Source organism: Streptopelia decaocto (genome assembly GCF_964273445.1).
Source record: "Streptopelia decaocto genome assembly, chromosome: 24".
Taxonomy (NCBI): Eukaryota; Metazoa; Chordata; class Aves; order Columbiformes; family Columbidae; genus Streptopelia; species Streptopelia decaocto.
This window is the reverse complement of record NC_138679.1, coordinates 3,164,533-3,190,099: the sequence shown is the minus strand read 5'-3', so window position 1 is coordinate 3,190,099 and position 25,567 is coordinate 3,164,533. Positions and strand designations below refer to the sequence as shown.

Genomic DNA, 25,567 nt, shown 5'->3' with positions numbered 1-25,567 from the left:
GCACGAATACAGATGCGATGACTGGTGCTGTTTAATGTCTATTCTTATTAAATCTTACAACCATAAGGTTGAAACGGGACTTAAAGTTTCTCTAAAGGAAAGGAAGCTGCTCCGTGTTTCCTTCAGATCTGTTTTCCCTCTTCCATGGCCGCCTCTGCTTTGAAGAAACACCAGGAGATGGTCTCAGGTTTTGGTTGCAAGGCTTGCATGAGATGTCAGGAGCTCGTCTGCTGGGACTAAGTGTGTTAGATGGGCTGCAGTAACCGTGGTGAGTGTTTCAACACGGGCAGCAGAGCCGCAGTCACTGTGGAGCTTTCTCAACTTCATTATTCCTGCAGAATGACAACACTAAACTCAAAGGCCCCTTCTGGCCGGGGTTCCCCGCATGAGGGTGTGTTAGTAAAACCACTTGCTTAAGCTGCATCCTCTGCCGTTGGAGATGTGCGTTGTGATTTTGTTGGTTTTTTAATTTATTTTTCGGTATTTAACACAAGACAAAACATCTGGTAATTTGGTCATTTAGCGATATTTTTATGAAGACCTATAGGACAAGGGGTTTCTCCATGTGTTCCGCTGGCACTGAAACTGTCCAAAACCGTCAACGAAGGATATAAATTCCCCGGAGAAAACGGTTATGCCAGAATAAGCGTGAATTCACTTTTCCGGTATAATGTGCTTATGTTGATAAAGCACATTCTTACTACCCAGGAACACAGTTTACTGGAAGAGACAGATCAGCCCACGGGGTTTCTACTGTGATAATTCTGCATGTAGCGAAAGGTGAAAATTGATAGGGGATGTTTATGGATGAGCTGACTGTCTTGGGTTATTTTTATCCTTTTCAGAAAAGAAATGAAAAGAAGGAGAAGTCCTTCTGTGTGCTTTGTCTTGCTGTGTGTGCTCCGGGTCAGGAGCAGATGTCGGTTGGGTTCGAGGCCGCCGTGCGTTCCGTCCCAAACGTCCCCACTGCTCCTGTCCTGCCTGTTTCTCCTGTTTGAGATTGGAACTGGAACGTTTTGTGTTTCTTTGATTAGTCTGCTGTCTAAGCCTTGGACTTGGCTTTAACTTTTTGCATTCTGAAGAAGCAAAGAAAGCTTCTCTTAGTAAAGTAGGAAGTGTTTCTTATCCCCGCGCTGTGAGGCTTCAGCGGTGTTCTCCTGCCTTTCCGCCGAGGTTTGGACCCAGGGCTGAGGGGCTGTTTCTTGGAATGAGAACTACAAGGCTGGGATCCTGAGCCTATAAACTGGTTGTTCAAGGGGAAATCTGTTTCCTCATGCAGATACAAAAGCTGTATTACTGATGGAAGAAGCTTCCTTTTGACTTATGTCTTGAAGAAACAGAAATAATCCCAGATGGTTTTTGTCATCTGTCCATTAGTGTTTCTCTTCTGTCCCCTGCCCCAAATCCCTCACTTTCTGCTGCCCGTCCCTGCCCTTTGCTGTAGAATTGCCCCCGGTAACTCTATAGAAATTACATTTCTGCCGCAGAAGACAAGGGGAATCATTTGGGAGTGAGCGATCCTGTGCCCTCGGAGCCCTGCAAGCTCCTTGGATACGAGACTCCTAATTAAAAGGTCAAAGCCACTTCAAGAAACAAATGTCTAAATATAACGCCAGCTTTGTGCAGATGGGCTCTGGTAACCACGCTCCACAGGATCACACAGCGATGGAGGAACTCCTGCAACTTCCCTAACGTGGGATTTTTGTAGCGTGGTGCATATACCTGCAGCTCCAAGGGCTTTGGGAGCACGAATGGGAAATGCTTGTTAAGTTCACCCGTTACTCCTGAGTAAACTCCTAAATTAGAGTCAATCAATGGCAGTTCCTCCTTGTAAATCTTCTGCTAGTCCATAGAAACTCAAAATATGTATTTCCTTAAGGCTTATTTTCTCTTAGAGAGCTCATTTTGATGGGTTTAGTGGCAATCTGACTCCTTTCCCAGCATACTTGCCGCCTGTATTCTTAAAGACGTCGATCCCTGTAAGCTGACAAGCAGCACACCTGAGGTCTTTTTGAAAACATCTCTTATTTTCTTTGTATTTCAGGACAAACACCACGATGCTGCTCACGAAATTATTGAGACAATTCGGTAAGTGTTGAGGCAGACGTGGACAGAACCCGTTCCTGTTTCTCCTTGCACCTTGGCGAATGGATGTCTTGAGATATAAAGGAGGGCAGCAGTTATCATTTAGCAGGGCTAAAGTATTTTCAAAGCTGAATTGATATTGTTGCCGTATAAATGTCCTTTCCTCTCAATTCTGCTGGTAGAGTTGGGCCGATGTGGGGAAAACGGGAGGATAAAGGTGCTGCACTGTTGTCTTAGCACATAGCAACACCGGTCTGGAATTGACACAGACTGCCTTATTATACTTAATTGGACATGTTCTTATACATTATTTCTTCTCCTGTTCCAGGTGGGTCTGTGAAGAAATCCCAGATCTCAAGCTTGCTATGGAAAACTACGTTTTAATTGACTATGATACAAAAAGGTGAGAGGAGTACTTTTTTCTCCACCAGGAAGACAGGCCAGCACGGTTTATAGGGAATCAGTTTGTAACTGGTTAGTTATTCTTAGACACTATAAACTGAAGTTTTCCTTTTGAACTGGCTTCAGACTCGGCAGAGTTATTTTGGTAGGAAATGTGTAACAGAAATATTGGCAAAGGTTGCTGGATGAAGGACATAATTGGAAACTCCGCAGCGGAGAGTCGAGCTCTGCTGTACGTTGGAATTACTCACGCCGGAACAATGATCGGTATCCGCGCCCTTGGACCGCGTCCAGTGTCCGGAATCCGAATGGCACGGGCGTTTCCACTAGTGTAGTAACTAAGAATTCCTGTTCAGACAGCGGCGTTGGGAGCGTGGGAGCCGTGTCCCGTCCCCTCCGCGTGGGGCTGGGGGCACGTGGGTGCATTTGCGTGGGGGCTAAAGCAGAATCACAGAACCCCAGAATGTCAGGGGTTGGAAGGGACCTGGAAAGCTCATCCAGTGCAATCCCCCATGGAGCAGGAACACCCAGATGAGGTGACACAGGAAGGTGTCCAGGCGGGTTGGAATGTCTGCAGAGAAGGAGACTCCACAACCCCCCTGGGCAGCCTGGGCCAGGCTCTGCCACCCTCACCAGGAACAAGTTCCTTCTCATATTTAAGTGGAACCTTTTGTGTTCCAGTTTGCACCCATTGCCCCTTGTCCTGTCACTGGTTGTCACCCAGAAGAGCCTGGCTCCATCCTCCTGATACTCCCCCTTTATATATCTGTAAACATTAATGAGGTCACCTCTTCCCCAAACTATAGAGCCCCAGCTCCCTCAGCAAAAGGCAAACTATTCACACCGCTCTTTGGGGCGGTTAGAAGTAATTGTACGATGTGAATACCCATTGCACAAACAGCTTAAAACGAATGTATATTGTGTGGTGTTCACCTGGGCGCTGACCTGCGCTGTGTCCACGGGGAGCCCTCAGGTTTGTGCTGAGACTTCACTGAGACACTTGTTACTCCCTTTCTTCCCCCTGAAGAATCCCACAGGAGCAATGGGGCTCCAGCGTCCCTTCCATCAGATCCGTTAGTCTGGATGTGCAGGTTGCTGCAGTGCTGGAGCGTTTGCGGTTCTGTTGTCCTCGCTGGGACCCTTCGCGGGGCAGCACCAGCGTGGCTGGCAGCGATTCCGAGTGAAAGAGAAACCCAGCTGGTCCCAAACTCACCTCTCCGCAGCTTTTCAACCTGTAGTTTTGGTAATGATTTTAGTCTTTTTGCTTCCTTTGAAACAATTAGTCACCAAAATGACTTGTGGCAGATAGGCTGTCAGCAGGATGTGAGTGAAGAGTGAGACAAACCCGCTCCAGTCTCCGTCTCGGTGTGGACTGAAGCGCGGTGGCCGGAGCCCGCGGTGCTGGGCAGTGCTGAGCGCCGGGGTCCCGGCGAGCGAGGTGGTGATGGAGCCACTTCTGCTGTCCCCTGGTCCCCTCCGCCCCCTGACCCAGGGATGGCCGGGATTTAATTCTCTTACTCCTCCAACTCCTTGGATTGGTTCTGTTGTTTTTTTTGCTGCTGCTTTGTGGCTCTGATTACGTAGCACATGATGTTCCTGGTAATATCTTTTCTTCCCTGGCCTGAGATAAATTGATTTAATCCTCTCAGCTTCTGTCGTTAAGGCATCTGCCAGAATTGACTGTAATCCCGGCTGGCCCGTGAAGCAATCAGGATGCTTTTCTGATGGGTAAAATTTCAGATCGTGTCCTGGGTCTGTTTGCATGTTCAGTCCCAGAGTTAATTCTAGAAAAGTATCTGCTTGTTTCAGGACACGGAGAGATGGAGGAACAAAGGAGAAAGATTTAGAGATGTCTTGAATTTCTGTGCAGCTGAGAATATGGAAAAGCACTAATGGGCTCTGAGAGTACAAAACTTTCTAATAAGTAATACTTGGAGTTCAGTCTTTTCTCCAGATTTTCCACCAATATTATTCGTCATATACTGCTGGTCTACTGGGGAATTAAAGGAAATTACACGTAGTCCTGTGTATGTCATTACGTGTTCTGCAAGAAACAAACTCTCAATAGCACCTACTGCCAGTCTGTACGGTGACAGAAAAGCACAAGATTGTCCCTTCGAGTCTCACGGAGCTCTCTGGTTTTGCCTGACCCTGCGTTCTCTCTCCCGCAGCTTTGAGAGCATGCAGAGGCTGTGTGACAAGTACAACCGCGCCATCGACAGCATCCATCAGTTGGTACGTGTTTGTGTGCGTATCGAGCTGCCCTGAGTTCACGTCTGGTCAGTAAAGCCCAGCGAGCGGTCATTGATCGGTCTGGTTCACATCACCGCTGCATCACTGCCCTTGTCCTGCTGACCACGCTCTTTTGGATACAGGACAGGACACCATTGGCCTTCTTGGCCACCTGGGCACACTGGTGGCTCATGTTGAGCTTCCTGTCCATTAGTCCCCCAGGTCCCTTTCTGCCTGACTGCTCTCCAGCCACTCTGTGCCCAGCCTGGAGCGCTGCAGGGGGGTGTTGTGGCCAAAGGGCAGGACCCGGCACTTGGCCTTGTTGAACTTCAGCCCATTGGAATCGGCCCATTTTTCCAGTCTATCCAGATCCCTCTGCAGAGCCCTCCTGCCTTCCAGCAGCTCCACACTCCCTCCCAACTTGGTGTCATCAGCAAATTTGCTGATGATGGTCTCAATCCCCTCATCTAAATCATCAGGAAAGATGTTAAACAGGACTGGACCCAACCCTGACCCCTGGGGGACACCACTAGTGACCGGCCACCAGCCCCATGCAGCCCCATTCCCCAGCACCCTCTGGGCCCGGCCTGGAAGAACAGGTTTCTCTGCATTTAGCGTGTAGATGTTTCACAGGGATTTATCATCTAGTTTTGCTTTTGTGTGGGGAAATCTGTGCCTGATGGGTCCTTAAATAATCCCTGTGAACCCTCCTGTGTATTGTGGCGATGACCCGTGGCTCAGAACTGCCCCCTTGCCCCTCAGCTCCGCAGGGTCACTGGCCAAAGCAGAACGGAATCTCTTTTCAGACCGATTTAACAAGGTTTTTGGTTTTCTTACCTGTATAAAATGTTGAACTGGAGGAAGCAAGACATAATCAATGAATTAATGTTACTATTCAGTTTAATTCTGAAAGTATAGGTGGATTTTTTTTTCTCTTCTGTGCTCATGGGAGTTATTGGAAGTGTAGAGCATTATGACAACAAGACTTTTTCCAGGCTTTCCTTCACTTTGGGGGCCTCCCTGAAACTTGTGCTTATTTGCATTCAGGGATCTGAATTTGTGTGTTGGTAATAGCTAAGAACGTGAAGCTGTTCACCATTTGCAGGTGCTGTCTGAAATGGCAAACCTGATCATTTCATTTGCTTCTTGCCACCCGAATGAGGAATGTTCAGGAGGGATCCTGGAGCCGTCCTTTTTTTGCTTGTTTTTCCTTATCACACGGGGAGGGCTGAACGTTTTTAGACTCAATGGTTTCCGTTTAGGAAGGATATTCCGCAGAAGGAGGGAATTACGGGTTCATTACGGGTGATCTGCAGGAACGTGGAATCGCTCTTACATTGCAGCACACTCAGCAGCAGCTCAGTGGCGATCAGTAGATAAAACACGAGTTGACAGGCTTTTACACCTACTCCAGATATATTCAGTATTAATATACCAATAATACATAATTGTTATAATTACATTACCGACTGATTTTTTTTCTTCTCTTCATTTTTCCCTTTGCCACCTCTTTCTGGCAGGCTGGTTTTTATCTTTAGAGACGCACACGGGCAGGGCGTAGGGAGGGACGGGAGGGATTTCTCTCCCTTCTCCGCCGTCCCAGCGCAGCCTTGCTCTCATTCTGGTGCCATTGCCTTGTCCTCACGTTGGGTTCGTGTTTTCCTGCCGCTCTTTCCCGCAGTGGAAGGGAACCACGCAACCGATGAAGCTGAACACGCGGCCGTCCAACGGGCTGCTGCGGCACATCCTGCAGCAGGTGTACAACCACTCGGTCACCGACCCCGAGAAACTCAACAACTACGAGCCCTTTTCCCCAGAGGTTTACGGAGAAACTTCCTTTGACTTAGTGGCCCAAATGATCGATGAAATTAAAATGACAGAGGACGATCTGTTTGTCGACTTGGGCAGTGGTAAGTGACCCATAACTTCAGTGGGGTTTCTTTTTCTCTTGTTGTTTTTTCCTTTCTTTAAAACAAAGTGAAATTCGTTTTCGGAAAGGAAGCCAGGGCTGAGGATTGTGTTGCAGGATAAGCACCTTTTCTAGATAATCCCCAGTGATGCTCCTGCTTTTTATGACAAGATTAAATAGACCAAACGGGCATCCCAGACGTTCTTCCCTGTGCTGTTAGTGAAATCTGGGTCTGCAGATGTTACAGAAAGCTCTTGGTTTCTGCTGCTATTGGCAGATACGTTTATAAAGAAGACGCAATATTATAAATAGTGCTTGAAAGATACCAACAACAGTTCCGTTTCTAAGGATTCCTGTTTTCAATGGGTTCGGTTTGTGCCCTTCATGTCTGAACGTGGCATCTCTCGGCCCTTCCCTTGCCAGCCAGAAACACTTGCTGTGCAATCGGAAAATGAAGCAGTTTTTCCTCTGAAATACTTTGGCCTTGTGAGACCCCAGAAAATCCAGCTCACAACCTACAACTGATTACAGTTCTCAAAGGAAATAGATGCTTTTAGATGGTAAAGAGACCAGCTATGACTCAAGCACACGTGGAAGAGATACACTTGAGTAAGATGATGATGTTCTTCTTTACATACAGCAGGACTGCCATTGCCCCCCAAAACTTAACACCTCTCTGCTCAGGGATCTTTAGCGACTCTTTATTTTTAAGCCCCTTCCTCCCCCAGTGGGACTGAAGTCTGAAATTTCCTGTTTCGCTGAGTTGTGTTCACTTGAGACGTTCACAAAGACATCAGACAAACTGAAAGATGCTCACAATTGTTAGTTCAGGAAGGTTAAAGAAGATGGTATCTGTGTAACAAGCTCACATGTGAGATACTTTTACCCACTATCATCAGAAATAAAATCAGGTGTTTTTCGCTAACCTCCCCACTTTAATCTTGGAGATTGACCAATAGTATAAAAAGAACATTAAAAAAAGCCTGAATGAAAGGAACTTTATCGCTAGACTCTGACAAACGTTGTAGCCAATCTTTGAATTAATGGCGTAGGTATGTGACCAACAAGTGCTTGTTTTGGGATGTGGTAGGGTTTGGCTGTTTGTTCAATTACTTAATTAAATTGCTCTCAGGTTCGGTGTTTTGGTCGTTGCAGGTGTGGGTCAGGTGGTGCTTCAAGTGGCTGCGGCCACAAACTGCAAACATCACTACGGGGTGGAAAAAGCCGATATTCCAGCCAAATACGCTGAGGTGAGTGGTTTGGGAAGCGGGTTGTGCGGCCGTGCCGTGTTCGAGGGCGGAGGTGGCGGCTCGGGGTTACCCTGGGGCGCTGTGCGGGAAGGAGAGCGGAGCTGGAATCCGAATTGCTTTTGCTTCGTGGGTCAGTGAGACCCGGAGGGAGCAGCGAGGTGTCGGCAGGTTTGCCGTCGGCGCTTGTGGAGTGCTCAGCGTGTCCTGCGGCGATTTCGGGACCAGGAGGTGTAAAGCTGGTGTAACAGTCATGGTGTAGAGCCTGTTGGAAAGGAAGAGCAGTGTAAGCTTCACCTGAACACCTAAATCTCTGTGTCTGAGATGTTTCTAGTACAGGGCTGCCAGAGATGAGTGTTAAGCACATCTGGGAATGAATTCGCCAAATAAATAGATCTCAAAGGTTTGAAAGGCCATGTTAGTAGTGATGCCCCTTGTCACGGAGGCAGCCCGAGGTTGGTTTAAGGGACAACGGGGTCCAAAACAACTTCAAGATCAGCGTTAAAGAGGGAAAGTTAAATGCTCACTTTCGCTAGTACCCCTTCGTGTCGTTACGCAAACACAAGGTTTTAGTGAAAATGGTTAGCGGAGAAAAAATGGCCCACAAATTGAACATGAGGAGTATCGACTCGTGGGGTACCTTCAGATTCAGCAGCACAGCAGCGTTTCATAAGATCAGTGAGTGAACAAGACACACTGTGTTGTTGTTCTGGTTACAGACGAGGTGGTGTCAGGTTGGACAAGCGAGCGGCTGCTACGGGACCAGATCTCCCCCCGCTCACAGGCCTGTCCTATGGGGAAGGGATTGGATTAGGCTTCTAGTTAAGATTGGCTGTGACAACACATCTCTGGTGACTATGATAATGAATGCAGATGACTTTGGAAAGCTTCAGCTAAAGAGAAAGAATGTGATGGATTTAGTTTAGTCAAGTTGTCTTAAAAAAAAATTAAAATGTAAGTTCATACAGCATACTGAAGATTTTTGTGAGTTATCCTGCTAAGCTGTGGAGTGCTTTTGAAATGTAAAGAATTTGAAAATGCGTCTGTCAACGCACAGTTTTACTGACCCGCTGGGTGTCTCCACCATCCCCCGGTTGTCAGTGAAGCCAGAATTCCCACTCTGCTTCACAGAATCCCAGAATGGACTGGGTTGGAAAAGACCTCAGAGATCATCCAGCCCAAGCCTTGGTCCAACTCCAGTCCATTGACTAGATCATGGCACTAAGTGCCATGGCCAATCTCAGTTTCAAAACCTCCAGGGCCGCTGAGTCCAGCACCTCCCTGGGCAGCCATTCCAATGCCTGACCACTCTCTCTGCACAGAATTGCTTTCTCATCTCCAGCCTCAATTTCCCCTGGCAGAGTTGAAGCCCATGGCCCCTTGTCCTATTGCTGATGCCTGGGAGAAGAGCCCAATCCCCCCCTGGCTAGAACTGCCCTTCAGGTAGTTCTAGAGAGTGCTGAGCTCAGCTCTAAGCCTCCTCTTCTCCAGACTAAACAAGCCCAGCTCCCTCAGCCTCTCCCCATGGGTCTTGTGTTCAAGTCCCTTCCCCAGTCTTGTTGCTCTTCTCTGGACCCGCTCCAGCACTTCAATCTCTTCCCTCCCTCGTCTCCTTTCCCGCTGCCTCCAATCTGCGCCTCCTCATATGCGCAGTCAGATCCTAAAGAGCGGGATTCTTTTCAGTCTTCGCGGACACTTGGGTGTTGTGGTGTAGGTGTAGCTGGACCCTCGCTGCCACTCACACGGGCTGTGCTGCGTGTGGCCTGTTTCTAGAGACAGGGACAAGATCCTGTAAGTGTGGAGGTGCACGTTCAGAAGGCAGCACGCTGTCTCCATGTCCTGCCTGCTCCTGCGCCGCCCGGCTCAGGGTTACGAACCGCAGCACCGGAGCTGCTTACGGCTGTGCTGGTTTTAGCGTCAACTCAGATTGTGTTGCGTATAATGTGTAATTTCGAAAGGTGGGAGAAGATGCCAGCTTTGACTTTATTTTTAAGGAAACTAAACAACAGTAGTTTTCTGCCTGCCAGTCCAGGGAGTGTTAATGGCAAAAACCAACCAAAGCCTTGGGGGACAATGAGCACTGTCAGAGCTGCAGCTTCTTTTACTGCGATGTCACCGGTAACACAAGATGTCCTAATACGTGGTTTTGCTTTTCTTCCCTCTTCTAGACGATGGACAGAGAGTTCAGGAAGTGGATGAAATGGTATGGGAAGAAACACGCAGAATACACAGTGAGTGAAATTCAGCTGCAAACTCCGTGATCCGCGCTGATGTGCAGAATGTGCAAAGTCCTGTGGGCAGTCCCGTCTGCTTCCTGTGCTCATCCCAGGATGGAGCTCTCCGGGAATCCTCCCAGGGCCTCTTTGCTGCTGTTGGGAGCAGTTTTGGGTCATTTCAGAAGCTCTTAGAAGATTTACTCTTCTAAAATGGCATTTGTATTAAATCTCCTTTTACCTTTTTCTTTCTCTCCCCGCTCGGATTGGAATGAGCCGCTCGGAGGGCAGAGCTGGAGCAGGAGGAGTCAGTGGATCATCTCTGCTTGATGCTATAGCAGCACATGTTGAAATAACTTTCCCCTTCCTCCAAATGTTAGTTAATCATTGTGGATGTGTTTTCCACTCCTCAGTGACAGCGTGAGGCACGTGCAGAGTCACACACTGTCGTGTATCATTCCTTCCCTTTTCCTTTTCTTCCCCTCCTTAAATGTCATTAAGAAAATCTCCTCCCTGGTTCATCACTTTCCAGTGAGGAAACTGTTTAATCACAGCACCGTATGAACCCACTGGAAGTTTTGCAAGTATGTGGATTTATGCTTCCCCTCCCGCTTCCCCATGGCCAGGGCATGGTCTGGATGGAGCAGGTTGTTCCCTGAGTCCCGGGGAGGTCGGGCCGCTCTTTCCCGCTCACAACTTGCACTGGCAACTCGGACTGTTTGGGCAGTCGCTTCATTTTCCTTTTGTTCAGAGCCATTACTGCTGTTTCTGGAATGGTTCGAACCACATGGCTTTAGCGTTCCAGCAGCATGGCATCAAACGGCAGTTCTAGACGACCAGCCTTTATTTCCCGGTGTTCTGTGCCTGCTGGGATCGCTGCTGCTCTTTGGAGGGTTTGTCTTGTCACAAAGGATGCTGGAGAAGGTGACGGTGCCACCTGCCTCTGCGCGTTTCTTCCCAAAATGTCTTCAGTGTGAAGCGCGGTGTTGTTGGGTGGCGCTTTGCAGCAGGAAGGAGCCGGTTTGCAGCAGCGCCGATAACAGGCTGCCGACTCCTTCCCGCTGCGGGAGCGCCGAGCGCTTTCCTTCTCATGAAGTGGCCATATGGCAGTTTTCCTTTGTGTCACCCAGCTGGCACGACATGAAAGGAGTTGTTGCTGAAGATACTCTGCTTACGAGCTGTGTAATTTAAAGAATAGGGCAGGAACTTGGGCTGGAATATTGCAAGCATATTGATTGCCATAGGCAGTGAGCGTTTCCATATTGAGCGTTCCGAGCGGCAGGCTGGTGCTGCAGTGAGTTTCGAGTCTCTTTCCTGACAGCTGAGCACATGCAGCACTTCTTGTCTCGGTGGCTTTCCTATCACCTTGTTATAGTGATGCTTAAAGAGAGATTTTGGTCTTTTACGTGTAGACACACAGGAGAGATTTCAATTTAGTTTTTATTGCTTCATCAAACATCCTAGGCTTACGTTTGCTTTTTCTTGCTGAAAGTGTGTTTTCTTTAGTAACTCATTAGCTGACATTTTCTATAGGTGACTGTCGTTAAACAGGGAGCAAATTTGTCTCGTAATGTAGCTGGAAGACACTGGAAAGTATGGGATTAAAGACAGGTATCTTTATCTCTCTAGAAAACAACCTCATCCCTGCTAAATGCCGAGAGGGGTCCTAAAAATCCAAATGCTGGAGACAGAATAAGCACAAATTGAAATAGTCTGTAACCAGCGGAGCTTAACTCGTGAATTCCACCCTCATGTTTTAGGCAGTCGTATAAAAAAATAGATATTTTGAGAAGAATAAAGTGAGGGAGGAGGGAAACTTGGCAGGAGTTCAGTGGGAGAAGTCTCAGATCCCACCTGCGGCTTTGTCTGGATGATGAGGACGGTGGTTTTGACTTCACGCACGGAACAGCTGCCTGGCTGGAAACGCACAGACGGGTGCGTAAGGCAACGAGCAATCCTGGAGCTGGGGCTGCAGCCTGGGTCGTCTCTTTATTTCATTGTTTTTAGTTGCCAAGAGCCCAGTACAATTCTGAGTTTCCAATACAAATGGTTTTTGATTTCTCTCTGAAAAGCGATCTGCTGTTTAAAGGCTTTTAGCCAAAACCGTACTGGCGAGGCAGCGCTTGGTTGTGCCAGATCTGTGACCAACAGGTTCACTTTGTCACCTTCCCCACCGGAATATCCTTGTTACTGCTGGGACTTCTGAGCTTGGACACGTCAATTCTGAAGAGCAAAGTCCAGTGACAATATAAAATATAACCCCTGATTGCCCGGCTGTACTTCTGTCCTGTTTCGTCCACAGCCACAGAAAGCAGCCTCTCTTGGGAAGTGCTTCCATACGAAACACGCAGTCACATACACACGGATCTATTCGGTAAAACACCCTCGTCGGGCAGTCGCTTTCGGGTGATAACCGCGGGTTAAACTGCTCCGGTAGCTGCTGGTGAAGGGTCCGAGGGCTTCGGGAGCTCAGGCTGTGGCTGCTCACAGGGGCCATCGCTGGGCTTGGTGCCCAGATCCCTTTGGGAGGAAGGTGGCTCGGCATATGTTGGTTTGGGCGTCTCCTGATCTCCAGCCGTTGTAGGTGATCGCATCTCATAATCCTGTTAAACGAACTGAGTTTCATTTTAAATGATGGGCTCTTCAATCTCGTGATTCTAATTGGAAAATTGAGACAAAACCCAACCAAACAAAAAGATCCCGAACAAAAAACAAACAAGAGAGTAACCTTTTCTGATAAGAATCTTCCTTAGTTTTTTGTATTCAACTGTTTCAACTCGCTATAAATATTTACATCCCTGTGCTCTGGTTGTTTAGTTTCAGTTGCTCCTCAGCTTCCCTGTGTCTAATTCCCAACCAGTCAGGGACAACCGTGTTCTTTGCTCGTTTTCGCTCACATTCAGCGGGAATGCCTTATACTTGAGGGCTTTTTGCATTGCCAGTGGTTTGGACTAGAATGTCCTATTTCCAACACGTCTCACTTCTTTTCAGTTCCTTTTATCTTCTCGTTTCTCTTCACACGGAGCTCAGAGGTTTCCAATATTAACCTTACCCCATTCTTTTCAAGAAAACCGTTGTCTGAAGGAAACAGGAGACTTTTCTAAGGTCATTAGGCCTAGATAATTAGAGTCTTTCTTGGGGAATTTCTGCACATGTGCAGTCATCAAAAAGCGGTGTTGCAATTAAGAGGCAGATGGGTTTTCATGGTTTCTAACTGTAAATATCCTCATGTGGCCTCGAAACCGGAGCCGTCTCCAGGTGTCTGGGGCATGATGCTGGTTGTGTAGCAGAAGGTGCTGGTGTGTTCTAACCGGAGTGCCCTTGGAGGAGTTGTCCGTGTGTCCTCAGTGCCGCCCGCCTGTTGTTCTCTGCTCAGGATGGAGTCAGTCAGAGCTTGGAGTAGGTACCTGTGCTTGCACCGTGACCTCCTGCTGAAGGATTTATTTTGGCTTTGCTGTTATAACACAATAGCTTTCCCTGTTCCATAAAAGCTTGTTTTAGAGAGCAGTGTAGGGGAAAGGGACCTGGGGGTCCTGGGGACAGCAGGGTGACCATGAGCCAGCACTGGGCCCTTGTGGCCAGGAAGCCAATGGGACCTGGGGTGGGTTAGAAGGGGGTGGTCAGTAGGTCAGAGAGGTTCTCCTGCCCCTCTGCTCTGCCCTGGGGAGACCACACCTGGAATCTTGTGTCCAGTTGTGGCCCCTCAGTTCCAGCAGGACAGGGAACTGCTGCAGAGAGTCCAGCGCAGCCACCAAGATGCTGAAGGGAGTGGAGCATCTCCCGTGTGAGGAAAGGCTGAGGGAGCTGGGGCTCTGGAGCTGGACAAGAGGAGACTGAGGGGGGACTCATTCCTGGGGATCAACATGGAAAGGGGGAGTGTCAGGAGGATGGAGCCAGGCTCTTCTGGTGACAACCAGTGACAGGACAAGGGGCAATGGGTTCAAACTGGAACCCAAAAGATTCCACTTGAATATGAGAAGAAACTTGTTGGGGGTGAGGGTGGCAGAGCCTGGCCCAGGCTGCCCAGGGGGGTTGTGGAGTCTCCTTCTCTGCAGACATTCCAACCCGCCTGGACACCTTCCTGTGTCACCTCATCTGGGTGTTCCTGCTCCATGGGGGGACTGCACTGGATGAGCTTTCCAGGGCCCTTCCAATCCCTAAGATTCTGTGATTCTGTAGTGGGAGGTGGAAATAATCTCCAAATCTCCAAATTCAGAGCAGGAAGAGCTGGGCTGGCGTTGCTGATGGCTCAGTGGCCGTGGGCACACACTGTCTGCTCAGAGCAAAGCCCAGGAGCTCCTAACGCTGGAAGCTCCCGGGGGTTAGAGGTGATCTTTGTTGTGCATAAGTCACTGGGAGCCTGGCTTCTGTTAACTGGGTCTGATCGAGTTTAAGGTCCCCTGTCTGGCTCGTTTTCCTGGAAACCTCTGTTCTGAGCAGAAGCAGAGTGACTTGTGTAGGAGTCGCATTGTCTCTTGTTGCTCGATAGCAGCTGCTGGTTTGTGGGAATAACTGACGTTACCTGTGCTTAAAAACTCCCGTGGCTTAACAGTCCGTGCAGCTGGGGAAAGTGTGAGACATCTGTTTGTCCCAGATATTTTTGAATGCCCTATTTCAGCGGGAAACTCGATGTTTTGGTATTCGAAAAGCCCTCCAAACGTCCCCTGTGGCTTTGAAACGATGCCACATTTTGGAGGTTTGGCTTCGTGCCTCCGGTTATTTTTGAAAAGAACAGGAACCTAAAAATAACCATGTGTAGTCTTCCAGGCAGAAAGGACTGGTGCTGTGCGAGCCAGGCGTTTGCACGGAGCCGCTGGAACGGGGGCTCTGCGGGGGAGTCGACGGCTTTGCGGGGCCGCTCGGGGTGTCACCGCGGCGGCTCCCGGCAGCTTTGGCCACACAGGGCTCGACCTCCCTCACCTGCTCCCACGGGCCCCTCAGTGCTCACCCCGGTCATCACCCGCTGGTTTTCACAGTATCACAGTATGTTTGGGATTGGAAGGGACCTCAAAAGCTCATCCAGTCCAATCCCCCTGCTGGAGCAGGAACGCCCAGGTGAGGTCGCACAGGAACATGTCTAGATGGGTTTTGAATGTCTGCAGAGAAGGAGACTCCACAACCCCCTGGGCAGCCTGTTCCACTGCTCTGTCACCCTCACTGAGAAGAAGTTTTTTCTCAAATTTAAGTGGAACCTCTTGTGTTCCAGCTTGATCCCATTACCCCTTGTCCTATCATTGGTTGCCACCACGAAGAGCCTGGCTCCATCCTCGTGGCACTCACCCTTTTTATATTTATAAATATTAATAAGGTCACCCCTCAGTCTCCTCTTCTCCAAACTAAAGAGCCCCAGCTCCCTCAGCCTTTCTTCATAAGGGAGATGCTCCACTCCCTTCATCATCTTCGTTGCCCTACGCTGGACCCGCTCCAGCAGTTCCCTGTCCTGCTGGAACTGGGGGGCCACAACTGGACACAAGATTCCAGGTGTGGTCTCCCCAGGGCAGAGCAGAGGGGCAGGAGAACCTCTCTGACCTACTGACCACCCCCTTCTAACCCACCCCAGGTCCCATTGGCTTCCTGGCCACAAGGGCCCAGTGCTGGCTCATGGTCATCCTGCTGTCCCCAGGACCCCCAGGTCCCTTTCCCCTACACTGCTCCAACCTATACTGGAACCTGGGGTTGTTCCTGCCCAGATGCAGGACTCTACACTTTCCCTTGTTAAATTTCTTCAAGTTACAGCATCTGATGCCGCTGAGCCTATTCCTGCAGCCTCTGTACGTTTATCTGTTTTAAAAAAAAACATTTTGACTTCTAAATTTAGAAACAATGCAGGCTGGCAGCTCGCTGAAGCGGATTTCACTGAGCTAATTATCCTTTTGGATAAAGCAAGTCTCCTGCATTGTCTAATCAGATGAAAATATCTGCGTTACAGATGGTCCCTTCCATTCATTATTCACTAAGGAGATTAAGTTTTGCGGAGAGAGGAGGAACGCGAGGGGTGGGGACGCTGGGACGAGCTCCAGAGCTGTCACCAAGGGCTTTGCAGGGGCCGCCACCCCCATGGGACCTTCACGGACCATGTTCCGAGTGGTTTCGCTACTGCAGCACTTACTCAGGAGTTATTGGGCGTGGGTATTTCCTTACTGGTTGTTCTTTCCCTCTCAACATTATTGTAAACCGCGGAGCTGACTGGGATTTTGGGGGTTTTCTTGGACTCCCCATGTCAGTCAATGGGGGAGGCTGAACTTTCCCCTCTCAGGCTGCTGTTTATTCAAGTGCAGTAGAAGAAGCTGGTTGTCAGGAGTGTATCAGATGGCTCCTGTACTTGGTTTTGGACACAGCAGATCCAGGAGGGGAAAAAAGAACCTATTTTCTCCCAGCAACAGTTGACCATCTGGTTATTTCTGTACTCCAGTATTTTTCCTGGTGAGATTTTCTCTCAACTGTTGGCTAAGTATGAGCCAGGGTAGCATTACACTACAAAATAGATGGGTTTGAGTGGGGCTGTGGTTTATTTGAATTGTTACACGGCTACATCGTGCCAAAGTAGACAGGGAGAAGAAGTGTTGAGCCTCCATGTGTTATATCGGGTTCAAACACGGAGATTTTGGTTATAACCGTGCTCTTTCTAACCACGGGACAAACATATAGTGTAACCAGATCCTAATCGGGTATAGCAGCCACTTCGATTGCATTTCAAGACCTTTATGTGAAGCTTAATATTCCAAAATAGTTTCATGTTACGGTGGTTCTTTGTTCTCTTGCTAAGACTATGGTTTAGAATCACGCTTCCTTCTTTTTCAAATGTTTTTCTTTCTCCCGTTAGTGTATGAAAACCTCATGTAGACATTAGAAACTGTGGAGCAGAGGACTGGAATATAGAAGCTGACTTGCAAAAATTGTGAAATAAATACAGTTGCCTTGCATGTGGGTTTTCCTCCACTGGTCTTGGTTGCTCAACCATGAAACTGTCTACTACAAGAACAAATAAGACTTTGAGACAAAATTATCTCTTAAAAATAATCTAGAGGTGGCCTCAATTCACAAACGGCATATAGAGCTCCAGAAAAAGTGTTTCTGTATATCACAGAATCACAGAATGTCAGGGGTTGAAGGGACCTGGAAAGCTCATCCAGTGCAATCCCCCCATGGAGCAGGAACACCCAGATGAGGTGACACAGGAGGGTGTCCAGGCGGGTTGGAATGTCTGCAGAGAAGGAGACTCCACAACCTCCCTGGGCAGCCTGGGCCAGGCTCTGCCACCCTCACCCCCAACAAGTTTCTTCTCATATTTAAGTGGAACCTCCTGTGTTCCAGTTTGAACCCATTACCCCTTGTCCTGTCACTGGTTGTCACCAGAAGAGCCTGGCTCCATCCTCCTGACACTCCCCCTTTCCATGTTGATCCCCATGAATGAGTCCCCCCTCAGTCTCCTCTTGTCCAGCTCCAGAGCCCCAGCTCCCTCAGCCTTTCCTCACACGGGAGATGCTCCACTCCCTGCAGCATCTTGGTGGCTGCGCTGGACTCTCTCCAGCAGTTCCCTGTCCTGCTGGAACTGAGGGGCCACAACTGGACACAAGATTCCAGGTGTGGTCTCCCCAGGGCAGAGCAGAGGGGCAGGAGAACCTCTCTGACCTACTGACCACCCCCTTCTAACCCACCCCAGGTCCCATTGGCTTCCTGGCCACAAGGGCCCAGTGCTGGCTCATGGTCACCCTGCTGTCCCCAGGACCCCCAGGTCCCTTTCCCCTACGCTGCTCTCTAATAGGTCATTCCCCAACTTACACTGAACCTGGGATTGTTCCTGCCCAGATTCAAGACTCTACACTTGCCCTTGTTATATTGCATTAAATTTTTCCCTGCCCAACACTCCAGAACTCTAGTTTAGAACTGTTCTGATGCTGCACCGAGTGTCTACTTTAGATTGGAACATACAGAATAGGATGTTGTTCGTGCTTCTGTTGGAGCCGTCGCTCAACACGAGCGAGCGCTGGAAATGGAACGCTCGCCTCGCAAAGGGAGGCGGGTGGAAACGGATCCAAGCAGCCGCTGCTTTGATGTTCCCCAGGTTCTGATACGAACCATCGTCTGACTTTCCCCTTCCCAGTGTGTCATCATCATGAATTATTTAGTTGTGTGTTATTTTTTCTCTCTTATCTTCCATCCCCAGCCCTCCTGTCTCGCTCGTGGCGCAGCACGGCCCGGCCTGTAGGTTCCTCCTATTTCACAAGCATAACCAAGGAACATTTATGTGTGGAAAAGCTCTGTAGTTGTGGGCATTGACCTGGGGCTTGATGTGGTTTCATCAGAAAGGTGCTAGATAAGTCACTGAAGTCATAATATAATATAATTATTGCCAAATTTGGCCTTTATTCATAGTAGGATCTCTGAGTGGATACCGCGTGTCTGGCCTGGTGCAAAACAAGGGGACACGGGGCAGAAAGGAACAACGTTAACTTGTGTGTGTTTTTGTGTTCTTTTGTCTGTTTTTAAGCTGGAAAGAGGTGACTTCCTCTCGGAAGAATGGAGAGAGAGAATTGCAAACACAAGGTACAGTACAGCAATTGAACGCTGCTTTATGAACTGAATATTTGGGAGTTTGTATAATGGAAATTGGGAGGCCAGCCAGCTTTTTATATAGAATTTCCATAGCAAATACCAAAAGTCTATCTGCCAACTTTTATACTGGCCTCTTTAGATCCTGTTTTCTAACTAGAAGAATTGGGTTTAAATGCACGTCCCGTGATAGCACATACAAGGGTGTATCCAAGATAAATTCTGTTCTACAGAGAAGTATAAACTTGTTTGTTTTGCATATGCTTGTAGTTTATGTCAGTGACTCTGGCAAAACACCAGTTATCTTGGCTATCGGTGCACACAACTCTGCTCACTTTCCATTTAAAAAAAACAGGGCAAAAGACCCAAGTGAGTCTGTTCCAGCTTAAATTGGGAATTCATTTAAGCTGCTTGTCTTGATTTATTTCTGTGAAGATCTGCACAGAGGGTCAGATTCCTTGTGGATAGTCACGAAAAAGGGGAGTAAATTGGTTAAAAGCAATAAAATATTCTGTATTTTTAAAGGCTTTGCATTCTTTCAGCCTTATGGACAGATAGAAGGTGTAAAAGGGCCATGGTGGTGTCCGGGGAACGGGAGACAATTGTCAGAGAGGGCTCGGAAAGTCTCCAGGGTTGTGGCAGTTTCTGGATCCCTTCCAAGACACAGTTTTAAGGGTTCTCCAGCAGGAAGGCGTCCGCCCGCCTGATAACTTCTGCATTATAGCCTAACTCAGTTAAGTTTCTGGAGCTACCGTTTGAATTGTGGACAGACTTGTCGCAGCCTTCAAACGTAGCGTGGTTTAGCTTCGTTGTTTGCTCTTCCAAACGCACACTCCTCTGCTCTCTGTGCAGCTTCCCTCGGAACAAGTTGAACCGTTTAAATTATTGTTTTAGCTGAGGTACAGCAGGCTGCACGCAGAGCGCTGGGAGAGACCCGTTTTGTGAGGCGTGCGGCTCATTGCCCCCTGCGGATCCACAGCCACCTTGCTCTCCGACACTGAAATGCAAGCAGCAGCAGCTTTTTGCTGCCAGCGGTTGGGTGTTCGTGCTTGTTCTGCGTGTGCCGGGTGTTCACATCAGCTCTCTGAGCGCCTGACGAGTTCACCCTGGAGCCGGCCCCCCCGAGAGGCCGAGCTGCCCTTTCCCACTGGGGGAAGGTGCGTTGGTACCCGCGCTGGCTTCACGCTGGTGCTGACACCAGTGTTCCCATTAACTGTACTGGTGGCAAGACATACCAGGAGAGGCTGGAATCGGGGTGGCCTGGGGGCTCCTGCACCTCTCTTGTATGCACACAAATGTGCCAGAATGAACATTGAAAAAATACATATATATGGCAAGCTATATTCCCCTTCCTTTCCTGGATGTGTTCTAGTCCCATTAATATTCCTGGCTCCTTTGCAAGGCCTCTTTTTTGGCACGTGGAGGGAAGGAGGAGGAAGAAACCCCTGCTCGCCTTACTTGCCAGGCAGGGTTTCCCAAATTTCCAAGAGCAAGGCGTAGCAAGAATAACTCTTTTTTTTTTTTTTTTTTTTCCCTTGGTATATAAACATTATTTTCATCTGTGGTTTTTAATAGCTTTGGCTGCTGCTCTTAAACTCAGTGTCCTTGTCGAACATGTTTCGTGCGTGGAGGCTCTAGGAGGGGAGTTCTCAGACAAACCTCTTGCAGAGAAGTCAGATCTTCATGTTGAAGCGTTTGCCAGACGGGCTTTCACAGTTCGGGGTGCGGGTGCTCAGCGGCTTGTGCGAGATCCCAAGAGGTGCTGGGGACTCTCGCTGCAAGAAAACGGGCACCAGGGACAATTAGACCAGGCTCAAGCTCTTCAGAATAAATCTGTGATGTATTGTGTTTCTTTCCCAAACATTTTTATCAGTTTGCGCTTCTACCTATGTGTAGGTTTCTTTGTTTCCATACGACTGTTTTTATTTCAGGAACAAAAACCCAAGCCAGAAGGAAAGAGAGATGCAAATCCTCTGGTGTGGGTCGGGTGAAGTGCTGGGTTTGGGACGGGCAAAACGAGCTGAGGGATCTCAACTCTGTCTTTACATTATGGGGGAATTTACAGCTAGAAAAGAAAATAGATATTGATATTTTGCTGTGATATTTGAAGAAGTAAAGGTGTGTTTGTTGTGTCAGACTATTGCTTTTCACGCCAGCGCGTTGGTAGTCGCTGTGTTGGCGTTTGATCCGCCATGACAGGGGTGTGAAAACGTTTTGCACGTTGGTTTTGAGACGTACGGTGCAAAACTCGGCCATGAGAGGAACCGCCAGAGCTGGCTTAGATATAATTCCATGGGCAGTTCTGAGAACGCCGAGGGGGAAGCGCTGGCCGGTGTCACGGGGCGCGAGGAAAGGAACGAGCTCTGGAGTCGGGGACGAGCAGCTTGACAAGTGGTGGTTGCGGGGTGGTTGTATGCGGATACTCGGGTGCCACCTGCCTGTCCCTGTTCCTTAACTAAACCATTATCTTGCAGTGTTATTTTTGTGAATAATTTTGCCTTTGGTCCTGAGGTGGATCACCAGCTGAAGGAGCGATTCGCGAACATGAAGGAAGGTAACAAACGGAACTTAAACCTTTTTCCGCCTTGCTTTCCCGCTTACTGTGGGAGCGTCTGCGCCGCAATGGGTGTTTCTTTGCCTTCTTACTTCCCGTATTAATATCTACTGTGATCTCCCTGCTTAGTCGGGGGCACATTTGCCTGTGGGGCGGGAGGAGCCGCTGACAAAACCCGCCCTACGCAGGCCTGGCCTGGGCTACCGGCCTCTGTAACCGCACGTTTGCTTCCGTTACTGATCCTCTTGTTACTTGCCACGGTTTTACTGGGTATTAACTCAGAAGTGTTAAAATGGGGACGCTCACCAGGCGTCTCGTGCGATTCCCAAGAAGCCCCATTGCGGACGGTGCTGGCGGGAGGCCCGGTCACCCCAACGCGGCTCGCCATGTCTTTTTTCTTCCCAACCGCTTGGATAAGTAACAATTATGCCAGAAATTACAAAAAAGAAGTATTTCTGAAAATAAAAACGCGTGGCATGAACAAAGGAGCTGTGGCTTCCCATAGTGCAGCTTTGTGCTGGACTAAATAATGTGACTTTTGGGCTCTGTTGCAAACGATAAAATCCCCAAACTTAAGCTGTTTGATCAGGGCTGCTCCTCAGGGTTACATTTAGTTAGTTTAGTAACCTCAGGGTTACATGTACTGGGTTACATTCAGTAAGTTGTCATTTCTAGAAGGATGGTGGTAGCTGACTTTACCTTTATTTCTTTTTTCCAGGTGGGAGAATTGTGTCCTCAAAACCTTTTGCACCTCTAAACTTTCGAATTAACAGTCGAAACTTGAGCGGTATGACTGCCCTTTTTATTGTTTATTACCATTATGCTGTATTTGTTATCTGAACACATCTGTAGAGGGGTTTTGTTGCTTTTTAAGGAGTTATATAAGTCAGTACAAAAGTGCTGTTGTATTGTTATAGTGAACATGTCAAAGTGACCTCTATTTAATATCAAACAAACAAAAAGAACCCCATGTTGGAACAAAGAGACACACTTTTGATGGGGTCATCCTGCTGTGTTTCTGTCTTTATAATGTCGGTGTTTCTGTCTCTATAATGTCGGTGTTTCCCTGACTGGGCATCTTTTATATTTGAAGAGAAATAAAGTGTGTCAAGGGCGTGATTCATTTCTTTAACTACAAAGAGCTGCAGTGACTAATTGCATGCAAGTTCCTTATGCTGTAACTGTCTAAATTTGGACAGGTAAATCCCACTAATCATGATTTATGAGGCTTAGAGCCAGAAATGTTCAACTTTGAATGCCTTTTGTACTCTTGATGATCAAACAGACCTATCCCATAAACACCCAGTTGCTGCGTCTGTTTTATTGCCAACAAAGTTAGTGTTACTTCTTCTCTCCTGAACGCATTAGACTCGAGATTTGCCAGTGTCGTCCTCTGTGAGTGTGCGAGCTGCAGGTCAATGAGGTTTTGAGATTCTTAACACCTCATGTTGTTGCTTTTGCTTTTTTTCAATGCTAATTGTTGAAATCTTTCAAGCGAAAGGACGATCCACGCTGGGTTTTACACATAGTTATTGTGGCCAGTGCAAAACGCTCCCTAAATTTGAAACCCGCCTTATTCCCCTCCCTGCGCAAACATGGGCAGTAACATATTGAGTTACAAACCTCAGGCTGTGCTTTCTGTTTTTGGCCTGACGCTCATGGTAAATGGCCTTGCAAGAACAGTCATTTGAAGACTGTCACACAGAATCCCAGAATGGACTGGGTTGGGAAAGCCCTCAGAGATCATCCAGTCCAAGCCTTGGTCCAACTCCAGTCCATTGACTAGATCATGGCACTAAGTGCCATGGCCAATCTCAGTTTCAAAACCTCCAGGGCCGCTGAGTCCAGCACCTCCCTGGGCAGCCATTCCAATCCTGACCACTCTCTCTGCACAGAATTGCTTTCTCATCTCCAGCCTCAATTTCCCCTGGCAGAGTTGAAGCCCACGGCCCCTTGTCCTATTGCTGATGCCTGGGAGAAGAGCCCAATCCCCACCTGGCCAGAACTGCCCTTCAGGTAGTTCTAGAGAGTGCTGAGCTCAGCTCTAAGCCTCCTCTTCTCCAGACTAAACAAGCCCAGCTCCCTCAGCCTCTCCCCATAGGGCTTGTGATCAAGTCCCTTCCCCAGTCGTGTTGCTCTTCTCTGGACCCGCTCCAGCACTTCAATCTCTTTCCTGAGCTGAGGGGCCCAGAACTGACCACAATACTCCAGGTGTGGCCTCCCCAATGCAGAGCACAGGGGAAGGATCACTGCCCTTGTCCTGCTGACCACGCTCTCTTGGATACAGGACAGGACACCATTGGCCTTCTTGGCCACCTGGGCACACTGGTGGCTCCTGTTGAGCTTCCTGTCCATTAGTCCCCCAGGTCCCTTTCTGCCTGACTGCTCTGCAGCCACTCTGTGCCAGCCTGGAGCGCTGCAGGGGGTTGTTGTGGCCAAAGGGCAGGACCCGGCACTTGGCCTTGTTGAACTTCAGCCCATTGGAATCGGCCCATTTTTCCAGTCTATCCAGATCCCTCTGCAGAGCCCTCCTGCCTTCCAGCAGGTCCACACTCCCTCCCAGCTTGGTGTCATCAGCACATTTGCTGATGATGGTCTCAATCCCCTCATCTAAATCATCAAGAAAGATGTTAAACAGGACTGGACCCAACACTGACCCCTGGGGGACACCACTAGTGACTGGTCATTAAGGCATTTCACCGAAATAGCGCTGTTGTGAGTTATGTTTACTAAGCTTGAATTGTTGCGAATGTCCCGCGCGTTGGACTCCCCAAAACTGCCATTTTCCTTGCACTTTGATATTATTTTCTGTAGCATCAGGTAGTTTGGAACTCTACTAAGCATTAGGCCCTGCCGTGCCAGTCCTTTGTAGACTCCTAGTGGAAAATAAAAGGCAAAAAGGCAGAACTGTGCTCCTAGAAATCCTCAGACCTCCAGAGTGCCGGGATCGCTCCGTCCGTCTGCTAATAAGACAAAGAGCCCCTAAGTAAAACCCGCTGCCTCTCGTGCGGCACTCTGGAGCTGGGGGAAATGCAAGAAGGCACTTGCGAGGTTTCAATTAGGAGACCTGCCTACATAAATACATTTTTCTGGCCTCTCAAGCCTGTTCTTTCCTGGCTTCTGAGCGTTTTGTTTTCTCTCGCTTTGCCAGATTTGGGAGGCTGCAGTTATTAGAAACGTGGTGGGGAGGCAAAGGGGCCAACATCTACTACTTTTTTTTCCCCGTAATAAATCACAGAATCCCAGAATGTCATGGGTTGAAGGGCCCTGGAAAGCTCATCCAGTGCAATCCCCCCACGGAGCAGGAACACCCAGATGAGGTTACACAGGAAGGTGTCCAGGCGGGTTGGAATGTCTGCAGAGAAGGAGACTCCACAACCCCCTGGGCAGCCTGGGCCAGGCTCTGCCACCCTCACCCCCAACAAGTTTCTTCTCATATTTAAATGGAACCTTTTGTGTTCCAGTTTGCACCCATTGCCCCTTGTCCTGTCCCTGGTTGTCACCAGAAGAGCCTGGCTCCATCCTCCTGACACTCCCCCTTTCCATCTTGATCCCCAGGAATGAGTCCCCCTCAGTGTCCTCTTGTCCAGCTCCAGAGCCCCAGCTCCCTCAGCCTTTCCTCACACGGGAGATGCTCCACTCCCTGCAGCATCTTGGTGGCTGCGCTGGACTCTCTCCAGCAGTTCCCTGTCCTGCTGGAACTGAGGGGCCACAACTGGACACAAGATTCCAGGTGTGGTCTCCCCAGGGCAGAGCAGAGGGGCAGGAGAACCTCTCTGACCTACTGACCACCCCCTTCTAATCCACCCCAGGTACCACTCCTCCCAGCTTGATGTCATCAGCAAACTTGCTGACAGTCACTCTATTCCCTCGTCCAAATCATTGATGAATATATTGAATAATACAGTCCCCAGCACTGCCCCCTGATGCTCTGCACTGGATCCAGGCCTCAACTGGACTCTGCCCCATTGACCACGATTCTCTGGCTTCTTCCCTTCAGCCAGTTCGCAGCCACCTCACTCCCCGCTCATCCAGCCCGCACTCCCTCAGTTCAGCTGTGAGGATGCTGTGGAGACTGTGTCAAATGCCTTATTCAAGTCAAGGCAGATCACGTCCACTGCTCTGCCATCATCCACCCGTCTTGCTATGTCCTCATAAAAGTCAATGAGGTTGGTCAAGCACGACTTCCCCTTGGTGAAGCCATGTTGACTGCTCCTAATGACCCTCTTATCCCTGATATGCCTTGAGATGGCACCAAGGAGAAGTCGTTCCATCAGTTTCCCGATTATCAATTCTTTATCAGTTTCAGCCTTTCATGAGGTTTTTCATGATCCTTTTATTCAGCGGGGCTTTTTTTTTGAGGGTGATTTGA

The 25,567-nt window shown here is 48.8% G+C and overlaps 1 protein-coding gene across 7 annotated transcripts in view; it reads left to right on the top strand.

Moving 5' to 3' along the window:
* Positions 1 to 25,567, top strand: part of DOT1L (DOT1 like histone lysine methyltransferase) — a 64,542-nt gene that overhangs the window by 11,572 nt on the left and 27,403 nt on the right. For all 7 annotated transcript variants that reach the window (XM_082072279.1, XM_082072276.1, XM_082072281.1 and 4 more), the window contains exons 2-10: positions 2,045 to 2,088; positions 2,414 to 2,488; positions 4,659 to 4,722; positions 6,401 to 6,629; positions 7,784 to 7,878; positions 10,044 to 10,106; positions 18,580 to 18,635; positions 21,116 to 21,195; positions 21,914 to 21,982. In XM_082072279.1, the coding sequence (XP_081928405.1) occupies positions 2,045 to 2,088; positions 2,414 to 2,488; positions 4,659 to 4,722; positions 6,401 to 6,629; positions 7,784 to 7,878; positions 10,044 to 10,106; positions 18,580 to 18,635; positions 21,116 to 21,195; positions 21,914 to 21,982 (775 nt within the window). The remainder of the gene's footprint in view (positions 1 to 2,044; positions 2,089 to 2,413; positions 2,489 to 4,658; positions 4,723 to 6,400; positions 6,630 to 7,783; positions 7,879 to 10,043; positions 10,107 to 18,579; positions 18,636 to 21,115; positions 21,196 to 21,913; positions 21,983 to 25,567) is intronic.